We start from the raw sequence: 13,633 nt of genomic DNA on the forward strand, positions 1-13,633 counted from the left end.
GAGACCCTAAACGTCTGCCTGTAATGACGACGTGCCCCCAACGAGACGAACACCAGGGCTAAATGTATAGCTAAAGGTTGTGGTTGAGCGTCTTCAGAGAGTTAAGTGCAATAGTGGTCATTCAAAGTCAAACTAACCAATAAGGCTGCAATGGCCTGTGATCATCTCCTTACTGAACGGGCCCATTATGGAAACGAGCACAGTGGCCTATTCAGTACCACGTCTAGTGTCTAGGGCAGTGGTTCCCAAACCTTTTAGCCCGTGACCCAAAACAGAGATAAGATAAATTCGCCTGGGAACCCAAACTAGTGAAAATAGCCGATCTACAAGCTCACAACGCGTCGCTTTGTGCCTAAGGGGGCGGGGACCCACGACAATGTGTCTGCGACCCACCAACGGGTCCCGACGCAGTGTTTGGGAAACGGTGGTCTAGGATTGGGAATGGATGCTAGAGTCTGAATTCATTTTCACTCAGTAGGACCATCTGAAAAAGAACGGTCGTGTAAACTCATTTAAACTTTTAATTACCGGTAGATGCATTTGTTTATCTCGTCTATCCTTGTTTTATATTGTGTTTTTGTGCTGACATATTATACATCATGATGTCCATGCATACGTATTCTGTCGATGTTGTTTTTGCTCGTGTTTTTGATTTGTTTACATGTTGAAAAAAAATCCAAATAAAGTACTGATCATAAAAAGGAAAGTTACTAGTGTATTTCTACAGTCACTTTCCCATTTTTAAGGGTTTTTTTGTCAAATCACTTGGTATTTTTTGGTCACCCTGATGGGTGGAAATCCTGCTTTATTGTATGTATCTTTCTTACAAGACACATCCAATGAGTCCGACCTATATATCATGGTCATTTAACTCATGGGGGGAGGGAATCTTACACTGTGTGTGTGTGCGTGTGCGTGTGCGTGTGAGTGTGAGTGTGAGTGTGAGTGTGAGTGTGAGTGTGAGTGTGTGTGTGTGTGTGTGTGTGTGTGCGCGCAAGCATGCATGCGGTGTGTAGGGCAGGTGCAGCCATGCGTGCGTGCCTATAGCGTGTCTGCATCTGTGCTCTAGCACTATATGGTATGTTTGACAACACCTTTAGGTTTCTCTCAGGACCAGATAACCCTGCAGCCATCTACATGGAATCCATTGGAACTATAGATGCATTGCCTATAGCAACAGATCGAATAACTCAAGTCTTAATAAAACAATAAAGCTAATAATTGATTTTTTTTTATACCGTTGAGAATGAGTTGAACACACACACACACACACACACACACACGCACGCACGCACGCAGGGGGTCTGATTTAACCCCTCAATTAAAAAGCTAAAAGGGGGCTGTAATCCTGACAGGATGAGGGCTAAAAGCGTGAAAGAATGAGACTGAGAGAGACGAGTTAGCCATTCACACGGCCGCATTGCTATGCAGCAAGGGAGCCAATAGCATGGCTGCATGCCGGCCCGCCGCACAAGAAAACACAGCCATAAGAAGAACAACACAATCTAATCCTTCACCTCCCATTGGCTACGTCTCGCTCATTTTCCCTCAACATAAACACACGCGCGCGCACAGAGCACGCGACACTTTCCTTTCAGACACCAAATTGCTATTGCTTCAGGAAAAAACTGCAGCTCTTCAAGGTCACGACACGTCACAAGTAACGTGGCAAATATTCTGCCCCCGGGAAAAGGATGCTGGGTTATAAGCATTTAAGAATTGCTGTACAACAAGCAATGTAATGATGATATATATGATATGATAATACTATATAGACAGAGTCAGCTTGTAAACCAGAGAGAGAGCCAGACACACACACAGACAATTAGTCAGCAACGGCAGTCAGTCAGACAGTGCTGTCATCCATAGTCAATGCAAGCTACTATACAGAGGCCCGCGGCTAAAAAAGGGGCGTTTCTCTTGTCCTCGATTGGCTGGACTGAGTAAAAGCGTCGCACTAACCTATATATGACAGGGTACATTAGGGTCAGCTTGCGTGCCCAGGCGCGCACACGCACACACAATAAGGGAGCATGTTTGGCCACGCGTTAGGGATAGAGAGGCTGCAAGCCAGCCATGCTGTCCAAACATAGCAGGGGGTGGAGTGGGTTTGAGTGTGAGATTGTGTGTGCGTGCGTGCGTGCGTGCACGCACGCGTAAGTGCGCGCGTGTTTCCGAGATGAAAACGGCCGAATAGCAGAGAGGAATGTGGGGATTGTTGGGAGACCTGTAATTCACACAAAGATAGACCCGCAAATGGCTGAGAGCAAGACGACCACGTGTGGTATCCGTGTGTCCTCTCCAGTCACCAGAACTTTATCTGCAGATTTTAATCTGATGATTTTCCTGGGGGGTTTTTTTCTCCATAGATATATTTGGGATTTGCACGTCTTCCAAACGTGAGTCCGTAACTTACTGCACATGCATGACAAAGCAGTTTAGATAAGAGGTCCTATGGGGTCATACGCATATTCGCATAATCACATCCAAGTCGAGATCGAATTACATCATCGATTCTCAACATGGGGGTCCCCATGATAAACCACATCACCCTTTTCAGCTGACAACAACTTAACTTGAGCTTAATGTTTGACCTTGAGCTTAATGTTTGATTCTTTGACGTTAAAAGACTGGGGGTCCACAAGGCCGCGGCAGAGAGAGAGAGAGAGAGAGAGAGAGAGAGAGCAGCACAGCAGACAGTAGCTGCTGCTTCTCTCAAGCTGCGGAATCCCAAATAGGTCTGTTGTAAATACCTAGTCCCATGTAGAAAAGACAACAAAGACACCAGCATGCTGCTCAAAGAAAACAGTAGGAGATATAGGAGGAGTGGGGTGGGCTATGGAGGTAAGGAATGGACGGATAGAACAAGAGATTGGGAGGAATAAGATTAGAACGGTGGTTAAAACCCATTTTGACCCGAGTTCAGATTCTAAAAATGTCTTCTACATCCTGACAGTTTTCTGAAAAAGCGATTTTTCAAAAATAGCAGACCTACAAGCTCGTAGCTTGTAGACTGTGAGCTTGTAGATCTGCTATTTTCCAATAGCTAAAGCATAACATAATGCTAACACCAAAAGGAGGCAAGAATTGAACCAAATAAAATGGGACCATAAGGCTGCATTTGGTTCCATTTGTACACAAACAGAGTTAGGATTATAGTGCAGATTGGGGGGGTCCCACACATTAAAAAGGATTACATTTGGAGTCTGTGCATATCAATGCATATCAAACTGGGGGTCCCTTGGATTTAAAACATTTGAGAACCACTGAGATAGAGGACAAAACACAGCCGCGTGAAAGAGATGCACGGGTGAAGAGATGAAGAATGCCGACTGGGAACGAAGTGAAAGATGGAGAGAAAAGAGGACGGGAGAGGTGCAGGAGGTGACACGAGGAGCAGAAAGAGTCACACGACAAATAATACAAAAATATATATAAAACAGCTCATAATGCCAATTGCGTTGCTATATATCCGACTTGTGAACTGACTGGCTATTTTCACTATTTTGGAAATGAAACCAACTAGACCGGGGACGTCTGTCTGAACTCTGAACTCTCCCGGGGCAATGCAAGTATAGGGAACAATGCCGGTTGGGAATGCCGTTCATGCAAACCCTGTTGTGCTCGTTGTACATCTTGTCAGAGTACCCGTTGTACCCGTTCTCAGAGTACCCATGGCGATGACAACTAACATAATGACCTATCGTAGTATCGTATCTATCTAACTAAATATGGAAATACAGTCGTCGGCATAATATTGTCCCATATTTGTGGGATCTCGATTGCAGAGCTGATGATCAGATCCATCATGTGACATCAGTCATCTATGGCATATCAATAGAGCACCGAAGTACTGACGTAACTCGCTCATCCCGACGATTCCCCTGGTTCGCGGAAGTAATTTCTCTATGGAGAATAACATGGGGTGATCTTAATATCGTCTACTATAAGCGTTCCAAAAATAAACAAGCTGTCTCGGCGTTATTGTTAGGGAGGTGTCTCTGTATCGTTTGCAACAGTCAGTCACTCATATATGATACAGTCTGCTTCTAGCGAAAATCTAACTAATTCAGAAGCAGTAACATTAGCGTTTTCTCTCAGTCAGTTGATTCTTCATATCCATATGAGTGAAGCGGCCGGGGTGACATGTTTATTTTTCAAACACAGTTGTTATATGAGGCGATCTAAAATCGCTTCAATGGGGATTTCAATGCAACTAAACAAATACATGAACCTGGGGACTGACGCCCTCTACTGAAAGTGACGTCAGACTTCTGTGCTCTATGGCGTATCCTACAATCCTCTTAATTAATTAATATGATATGATGATTCATTCAACCTCTTCATTTGCGCCTGTTCCTATACCTCCGTGTCTATCAGAGCCATGGTGTCTATGACGTGGGTGGCCAAGTCATAGACCGTGACGTATGCGGAAGTTCCCTTCACGCCTAAAGCTGTGCCTGTGCTCTGACATCACTCACTTTACCTCCGGGTTTTCAACCCAGCTTTTGCCGTTGCCGTTTTTACAGCCTAGTCTGTCCGACCGTCTATTTCTCTTCTGAAGCGTTAATATTGTAGCGCAGGGCTCCAGCGTGCGACTTAATAGGTCGCATATGATACTTCATTTCTTTAACGTGCGAGTTAAAATTTAACGAGGTCGCACAGGTGCGACTTGCTGGAAGGATGAGTGGTGGGGGGAAAAAACCATCCCGCAGTGCTTGCCCGTTCCATTGATAAAAACATTGGACGTTCGCCTGACGCCCCGGTGTTCAAAGAACGATCGTTCACGAAAACCAGCCAAAAAGCGCTTCAGACTTGGATGCTCAGAGCGGCGCGATTTACATACAAAGTCAATGCAAAGACGAGAATTGCGCAAACGGGCGCAGCGCGACCTGCCGCGGTACAAACTGGACGAACCGAGGCGGATATATATATTCAGGTCTGAACGCAGCTTATCCGACACAAATGAACTAATCTTTCTCAGCTGTACAATTTCACTGGAGCGCAGCGCGCATATCTAACTGCATGATGATCAGTCATGATCTACACAGACAGCCGACTCCCGACCATAGACCGTAAGCTCCCGACCCAAACAATGAGTGAGGAGGTAAACTTGTTGTTTGATTAAAAATATAATGTGCCACGAAAAATAGCTTCCAAAGCTTGTTATGTTTGAATCGAGGAGGTAGCCTGTGTCCATACATGATGATCGGCCAACAAAAGACATTAATCTCCCTCCCAGTGAGTGAAGAGCACTGATGCCTGATTTATTCTTCGTCGTACAAAGTGTGTGCTGAAAATGGCTGATCTACAAGCTCACAACGCGTCGCGTCCGTGACATGTTCAGAAAGTATTTATTTAAAGACGTTTACGCTGTGGACAAAGCCAACTCTTGTCGTGACAAATCATGACAATAAACACAATGTTTTGGGCCAAACAAATAATTAGAAAGTAGGAAAAAACGGCAGGTTACAACACTTTTTTTGTTGTTTTTCTTCTTATAAATTATTTGATCGGCCCAAAACATTGTGTTCATTGTCATGATTTGTCACGATCCGAGTTGGCTTTGTCCGCGGCGTAACAGTCTTTAAATAAATACTTTAGGAAAAGCCTATGGAGAAAATAAATGGAGAATCATTTCCTGGGCCACTCGTTGTTCTGAAAGGGGGCGAGACTGCGACGCTCTATAGGAGCCACATTACAAAAACAGAACAAAACTGACCCGAGATCAGATTCTAAAAATGTCCGTTTGAAAATGACAGTTTTCTGAAAAAGCTATGTTTCTATGTCAGTCGTTCTTCGATTTTTTTTCAAAAATTAGCAGACCTACAAGCTCGTAGCGCGGCACTCGGTGCCGTGCTATGAGCTTGTAGATCTGCTATTTTTCAATAGCTAAAGCATAACACCAAAAGGGGTTCCCGCCCCAAAAGGGGTTAAGTACATGTATGACATGAGGGTCACCTCAATGGCACGGAGAGACCATCGTTATGGTCCTTTACATGCGAGTTCCAGATAGTTCCATCCAGGGCAGAGGTTTAGTCTCCCCCATGGTAGCACTAATAGACAGTAGATACAGAATGTCCGTTCCCTCTGCTATTGCTTTTTTAAAGAAACTATAACCACTGGAGGTCATCGTGTCTCCCATAATTCATTGTGACAGTGAGGGAGATAGGGATCTGGTATCGTGTATGATGTATTGTAGGGTATGTATTGTGTTTGTCTACCGTCTGTAAAGCCCCTCTTCTCTGGGACATTCAACTTTTTTTTACCTTACATCAGCAAAATGTAGCTTCTAAAACATAAAATGGGTGACAGAAATGTTGTCACCCGTTTATGTTTAAAACCCATTTAGGCCACAAAGAAAAAAAAAACTGTCTTCAGAAAGTATATATATTCAAAGATTTGTGCCGCATTTTCACAGGTTTTTCAAAAATAGCAGACCTATACGAGCTCGTAGCGCGCCACTCGGTGGCGTGCTATGAGCTTGTAGATCTGCTATTTTTCCAATAGCTAAAGTATAACATAATGCTTATAGTTAAAACACCAAAAGGGGTTCCCGTCCAGAATGGGTTAGAACTAAGCTACATTTTTACATTGCCATTTGTTTTCTGTGTAGTTGTCCATTCATCTGTATGTGAACAACATTTTCAACTTGACACTGAAATGCATCTTCCTGAAGCTGAACAAAAAAGGGAATGTGCTTTTACCAACAGCTTATGCTGAACAATACATGTGTTGGCTTAGTTGATTTGTTTTAAATAAATTGCTTCATCTATACAGTATATCATTAGTGTGAATCTGGAGTTTTCCTTCCGTGTATGCAAAAGGCTCAACCAAAGGGACAATTAACAAACAAAACAGGACAACAAAACGTTAAAACAGACCTTCGTAACAAGCCATGCTTTCCTCTACATAGGAATGTCTCTAGTTCTGAAGGAGCCCTGCATTATCAGAGGGCAGTTGCTCTTAAGTTCAAACCCAATCTCATAGAAAGTGTGTGCAGGGCTTTTCTCATAACCTCTTTTTGATAAACCACCACCCAGGATACATTTAATCCAGATCTGATGAATTGCTCTTTTTTTCTAAAATGCACAATGGCCGTTATGAGTCTAGAGTTACACCGGCGTTTCTGAGTGACCGTACACACAAAAAAAGGTCAGGGGATTTTGACAGAAGAGCGGAGAATTAGCCAGACACTTTTCACTCATACCAGAAACTTAATTGCATCCCCTCGTGCTGGAAACCAATTGTCTCGACAGTGTTGGGGGAGGCAACCTAATTGGCTAGGTTGGGTTTGTCATGGGGGGGGGGGGGGGTGGGGGTGGGTAGTAGTAGTGCCATCTGGGTCACAGCAAACCGTTAGATAATCCTGGAGTCTCCCCGTTCCCTGCTGTTTCTCGGACAACTGATGCCAATTCTGTCCGTCTCAGGTCTGTCAGTGGCTCCGATAGAGCCAGAGAGACATTCATGATGCACAACCCTATAGAACACATGGCCCACACACAACATCCCCTCCCCTGCTAGTCAATGAACGAAAGTAAGTGTGTGTGTGTGTGTGTGTGTGTGTGTGTGTGTGTGTGTGTGTGTGTGTATGACTGTGTATGTGCATGTCTCTCTGGGGGGGGAAATGCCTATGTCTTAGCCACAGACATTATTGTTAATGAATGGCATCAATAGAAAAACTTTTTTCAAGGAATTAAGTGCAGTTGGCACCTTCATCTTATTTTAAGGTCAAGACCACTTTGGTAGAGGTTTGGTTAACTTGTGTAGTTCAGAATTCAGACAATATGGAACATCACCAAACCCAGTTGCCTATGGGGTGTTTTATATATATAGTGTAGTATAATGTGTGTGTGTGTGTGTGTGTGTGTGTGTGTGTGTGTGTGTGTGTGTGTGTGTGTGTGTGTGTGTGTGTGTGTGTGTGAGATTTTGCCATTTTTATTAGGAAGAAACCCTGGAATGGATATGTGGAACCGGATCCAGATCTCAGGAAGTTAACATTTTTATTAAAAGAATATATATTATAAAACATGTTTTGGGTTTGGTGGTGTTCTATAATCTATATTGTCTGAATCAACATGGTTTACATGTTAAGAGTGACTTTGAGAGCCGTTTCAGCATAGGACCTACAATGTAAGTCAATGAGGAGCATATTTTGAATGATCAATTTCTAATCAATGGCACAATTATTGTTGTATTCCTTGTCCACACATTTGGAGTTACATTATGGCAAGGTAAATATACAACTCAAAGTGGTCTTGCCCTTTAAAGAAGACCATATCGATCTGAAGAAGCTTGGTGGCAACTATCACAACAGACACAATCTACGATAGTGTGGTTTGAAAACGAGTGTGTTGCATGGCGTGCACAATGCACGTCGTGCATGCGTTGGAATGAGTGCGATTTTACAGTTCAACTCCTCAAAGTGGAGATTTAAAAGCATGGCCTCAAGTTTCTAAGCTGTTTTTAATGACACAGAGCTGGAGAGTTATTTCAATGCTGCTGCGTTCACTTGTGTCTTGATGTTGTAGGTGTACAACCACAGCATGCTGCTTTCATTCTAACATGGATAGGGTGACCAAAAGCCCCTCAAACCGGGACCCTTAAGGTGCCGATTCATACTCCTATTTTACCAGCTGTTTCGGCGCTGTAGTGCCGAAATGATTTCGGCTCGTCAGAAAATTTCAGTAGCACCGAAGAGCCGACTTTAGGACGGTACCCGCCCCCCCCCCCCCCCGAACCTCAAATGACGTCACATTGTAGGCTCTACAAAGCCGAACCGACTTTTCTTCGGCTCTAAATTAAGAGTATGAATCATGCACAGCTGTTGCACACAGGCGATGGCAAACATCAGCCTCAGCATTGAATTCAGACACGCAATTCATTTTGTTCGTGTTTCCCGGTTACACGAAAAGAACATGTTAAATGTCATGCAATCACTGAAAACTACTATTATTCTGGCGAAGACTTGGACAATTTCGTAGTGAATGTTCTAAACCCTAAAGCCCCCTATCATGCATAATTGCATATCAACTGGTAACATGAATAAATGCATAATCATTTTAACCCAAGTGAACTAAATCAACACGCAGGCTGAATGTCAGCACTTGGCACATGGTAAATAAAATGTAATAGATTTACAACCGACAAAACACATTATTTTTGGTAGGCAGAACAGTGTATAATCCTAACCCATCACCAATTCAAGAATATACCTGGCTCATCAGTTCTACTAACGTGGTTTGTAGACTTAGTACACTAAATATTTGTATTTGTATATTTTAAAATGCTGTTTACATATGGTTCTGTAATGTAATGTTGCACTGATATAATTAAATAAATTGTATTTAAACGTCATACAATGCAGAGTTTATGATGCCGATTGAATTCCAATTCATACTGATAAAGCTATATTGTTAATAATAGAAATGTTAACCGAATTAACTATGAGGACGTAGTGAATATTGTTCTATTTTAGTTCAATAAGTCAGAGGTGGGTGATCATTATGTCACCTTGGTAAAACCAGGGAAAGGCAGACAGAGAACAGTCTAACCAACCAAAAAAAAACAGCTGACAATAAGCCTTCTGTTTAAGAGTCTGGCAGGGCAAGATGACTGCCAACAGCTGCCCGAAACATACACACATACACACACACCAAAACCCCCAAACCAGCATTCAGGCACGCAAGCACACAGCCGCATTGACACACAAACCTTGCATATACCAATGTCTCTCACGCACACACACACACACGCACGCACGCACGCACACGCACAGTGATTGGCAATCCCTAACATCCTGCCAGGCGACAAATAAAGTAGGCACAGTTCACTTGGGCTATACGCTGGCTGTTCTCTTAGCATCAGTCCACCCACAACAGCTTAAATTTGACCACAGAGGAAGGTTCTCACACAAACCCCATTTGTTTTAGTGTTTTTAAGATAAAGACAGAGCTCCTATTGAATGGGAGTTTAGACATGAACAGCTGTGTGTGTGTGTGTGTGGGGGGGGGGGGGGGGGGGAACCATGATATGTTTATGCTTCAAGTTGGGTTCAATTTAACTAGTTTTGTCCAACACGATGATTAGAACACACTTGACATGTAATCTCACGAGGCACACATCCGCCGATGAGTGGATCACAAAACATGCCTATACACATGCCTTCTTCCATTCCAACATTTTCTCTCTAAAAGCATAAGATGTAAATTGCTTTTCCAAACAGTGCAGTGCAATAATCAGAGCTACCGGTGCTAGGTGTTAATATGTTTTCACTTTCATCTCAGTAGGCCTAATCTGAAGACAGTTTCCTTGCTGCAAAAAGAAAACCCTAAGCCTCTCGAGTCTCGACAATATTATGGCTGCCCTTTGACTTGATGACCAGTGGATAGTAGAGCAATAATGAGTTCCACAGACGAAAAACAGTCTTAAGTCCAAATTTCATTCTGACCCCTCCACGAAAAGGCCTCGTTGTCCTGAACCCGTATCTATCATTTATACATTATGGATCAATAGTGTGGACTTGGACTGTTTTTCGTCTGTGGCATTCATCACATGGAACACATTTTGGTATTATGTCATACTCTGGTGTGGGAATCCTACACCCTGACCGGGTGTGACATGGGCAATACTTCTCAAACAGCATCAACTGGGTCCCCAATTTGACATTGATCGTCAAGTCAGACACTGTAGTAAACAACGCAATATCCTAAATTGATATTGTTTAACCCTGACCCAATTGGTTCACAAACATTTCTCAGGACAGTAGACTCCGAAAGGACAGAAATACAACGGTACCAAAGAGTGACCGGCTGCCAAAACTGCCATATATGTTTAGATTCAAAATGGAGATAAGGATCAACACAAGAACCTTGATTTTCACCACATATGCAATTGTTGTAGCCTTTTAACCCCATGGCCTATGAAAACACAATAATTTATGAGATTTGTTTAAATTCAAATGGGAGAGGAGTAGGACTTGATGATTGGGCTATCTTGCCACAACAGAGAGACTGCCAGCATAAACCTTAGCAGGAGTGCCGATATGGGAAAAATGTGAGCAGAGGTGTGCTTGTGACAAACGGCAGCCAGACAAAGGAATGGAAAACTGTCCACCATTCAACATATAAGTGTCAGTCACACACTGGAGAGCCAGAATGATATCATCTAAAACTAAAGCCATATAAAAACATGCATGTCAGCTTCTCTCCCTCTCACTTTGTAAATCAAAAAGACTGCAGCTGCATCTTCCAGTGGCAGGGAGTCAGTTTTCTGCAAATGACACTTGACATTGTGACATTCCAGCTGGCTGGGGAGAGGCGATGATGACAATGACACTGCTCCATGCAATCAACTGGAAGCTGTCAGAGCTGCCTGCTGAAAATGGCCGCAGTGCAAGGCTCCAAAAGCAAGATCAGGCTGTAAACTAACATGTATTAAGGGTTGTCACCAAGTGCACAATCTTGATGATTTTGGACGAATTCCCTTCCAGCTAATGCTATTAGCAGTAGCATATACAATGGCAGCCCATATGGGTAGAGAGGTTATTAAAGCAACAAGCTTTAGGCTACCAAAAAAATGTCTAATCCAACAATATTCCAAATAACCCTAACGGGATGGAGTTCTTCTGACATGACATAATTTCTATTATATTACATTTAGGTGGAAGTCTGCACTCTGCAGTCACTGGGCCCAGGCTGTCTTGTAGACTGTAGTCTTAGCTCCAGTGGTTTCAAACAATAAGTGTGTAAAAGTGTCTGAGAGTGTGACCTGACCACTGACCCCAATATGAGGTCCATTGTTTCTGTACAGGCAGTACACCTAATAGATGACAAAGAGACATAGAAAAATAGATTCATTCTTAAATACTTACATCTCAAGCATCATCTCGTTCAGGTAAATCCCATCCACTAATTCCATATATTCTGATAGATGGCTACCATCGTTTACCGTCACCTGGCCGACTGTCTTCGCCTGTAAATAAAAAGGACAGTGGAGATATGCATCAGCCCGATACTCTATGGAGGGTATTCAGGGGGCACGTGTCGTTAATTAGTGGGCTTAAAAACACATTGAAATGGTTATGGGGGCTCTCTTACCCATGAGACCAGCGGTGTGAGCATAAACTGCTCCAGCAGAGGGGTAAAAACCTCGTTCTCCATAATTCTCCAGTGCAGCCTCTTGTACAGAATTACAGATGGGGGGGAAAAATGCTCAGAGATCTTTTTTTTCTCCTCCGTAGCGTCCCCCTCCTCCCCGGGCACGGCGTTGGGTTAAAATCCGCTCATGTGTTTGATTCAATTAAACACACACTCATTTTGACAGAGCAGGAAAAGCTAATAATCACTGACGGACCTCCGCTTTGTTTCTTCCAAATGCAGCCACGTTGTAATCCACAATATTCTCGTTGATCCCAGTGCCAAAGGTACAATTATTATGAAGGGCACGGAGTCACATTTTTCTTGAAAGCACCATTGACTTCTACAAATCCAGCGTTGCGGCTGCACGAACGTGGTTGACCTACCTACAAGGTTCGACCACACAACAAGAGACCTCCTGCCGAAATGGTGTTTTATTTAAACTAAAAGCGGAGCCATTGCGGTACAGTAGGAAATCCACCAGGCAACATCCTGGAAGAAGAATCTATCTAGCAGACTATAGATTCAAGCAGGGCGGCAAAATAAAAAATATATCCTTTTAGAATTGAATCAGAAGATATCGCTCTAATTAAAGCTCCATGGTTTTAATCCCTGGCGATGACGACCAACGGCTGGATATTCCTCATGCGGTGTTCATTCTTGTGTCCGCGTTTCCTCCACTGTCTCCTTTCCAAGAGACCAACGCAACGGCTAGTCGGCTACTGCAGATTTGACTGAGTTCAGATGATGACTGGGGGCAGAACGATAGACGTGTAGAACCGCCTCTCTCTCTCTCTCTCTCTCTCTCTCTCTCTCTCTCTCTCTGTGTAACCTCGCCTCACCAGGCTTTCCACCGCACTCTCTGTGTAGCTCTATCTGATCTCTCTCTCACCGATTTACTGGCGATTATGGCGATACATTATTTAACATTTTCTTCTAGATCATTACAATGTGTGGCACTGACATTTAGATTTGGACAAGTATAGGTACACATTTCTTAAGATAGTTAAATTGATTTATAGATAGTCTATGACTGTTTGAATGCTGTCGACCTACACTTTGCGAAAATTAAATAAATGTGTGATAGTCATAGATAGCATATCTAGTAGTAGCCTAACAGCGTGCCTAGAAGAGAAACTGCAGCTTCAGCACGGCGACCAAAACGGCTAGCACTGACACCTGGTGGATAAATTATGAAGTTCTCCAGAGGTCTAACAGTTACATTCAGAGGTTGACAACCACACCATCAATGCCTAGTATTTTTCACACAAATTCTGATATATCATGTTCTAGCATGATTTGGTGACACTGGAGGAAGAAAAGAAAATTAAATATGCTACAATTCACAGCTTCATCTACAATCAACTACTAATTCCGCATGTAAGCATGTAAATGTTAATAATGTGACGTGTGATTGATTTGGACAGGACATAGGGCCTATTGGATTGAATTGAGACCACTTTTTACCATACAAAACTGTTTTTAGACAAAACAAA

At 43.1% G+C, this 13,633-nt stretch overlaps 1 protein-coding gene across 5 annotated transcripts in view; it reads right to left on the reverse strand.

Annotated features, from left to right (window-relative positions):
* ccdc88ab (coiled-coil domain containing 88Ab) overlaps positions 1 to 12,854 on the reverse strand; it is a 109,325-nt gene extending 96,471 nt beyond the window's left edge. For all 5 annotated transcript variants that reach the window (XM_080781757.1, XM_080781756.1, XM_080781758.1 and 2 more), the window contains exons 1-2: positions 12,099 to 12,854; positions 11,873 to 11,973 (exon numbers count right to left, since the gene is read on the reverse strand). In XM_080781757.1, coding sequence (XP_080637883.1) covers positions 11,873 to 11,973; positions 12,099 to 12,161 — 164 coding nt within the window. In that variant the 5' untranslated portion in view covers positions 12,162 to 12,854. The remainder of the gene's footprint in view (positions 1 to 11,872; positions 11,974 to 12,098) is intronic.
* Positions 12,855 to 13,633: the final 779 nt, after the last annotated feature.

Source organism: Protomyctophum bolini (assembly GCF_963924005.1).
Source record: "Protomyctophum bolini genome assembly, chromosome: 14".
In the NCBI taxonomy this organism is placed as follows: Eukaryota; Metazoa; Chordata; class Actinopteri; order Myctophiformes; family Myctophidae; genus Protomyctophum; species Protomyctophum bolini.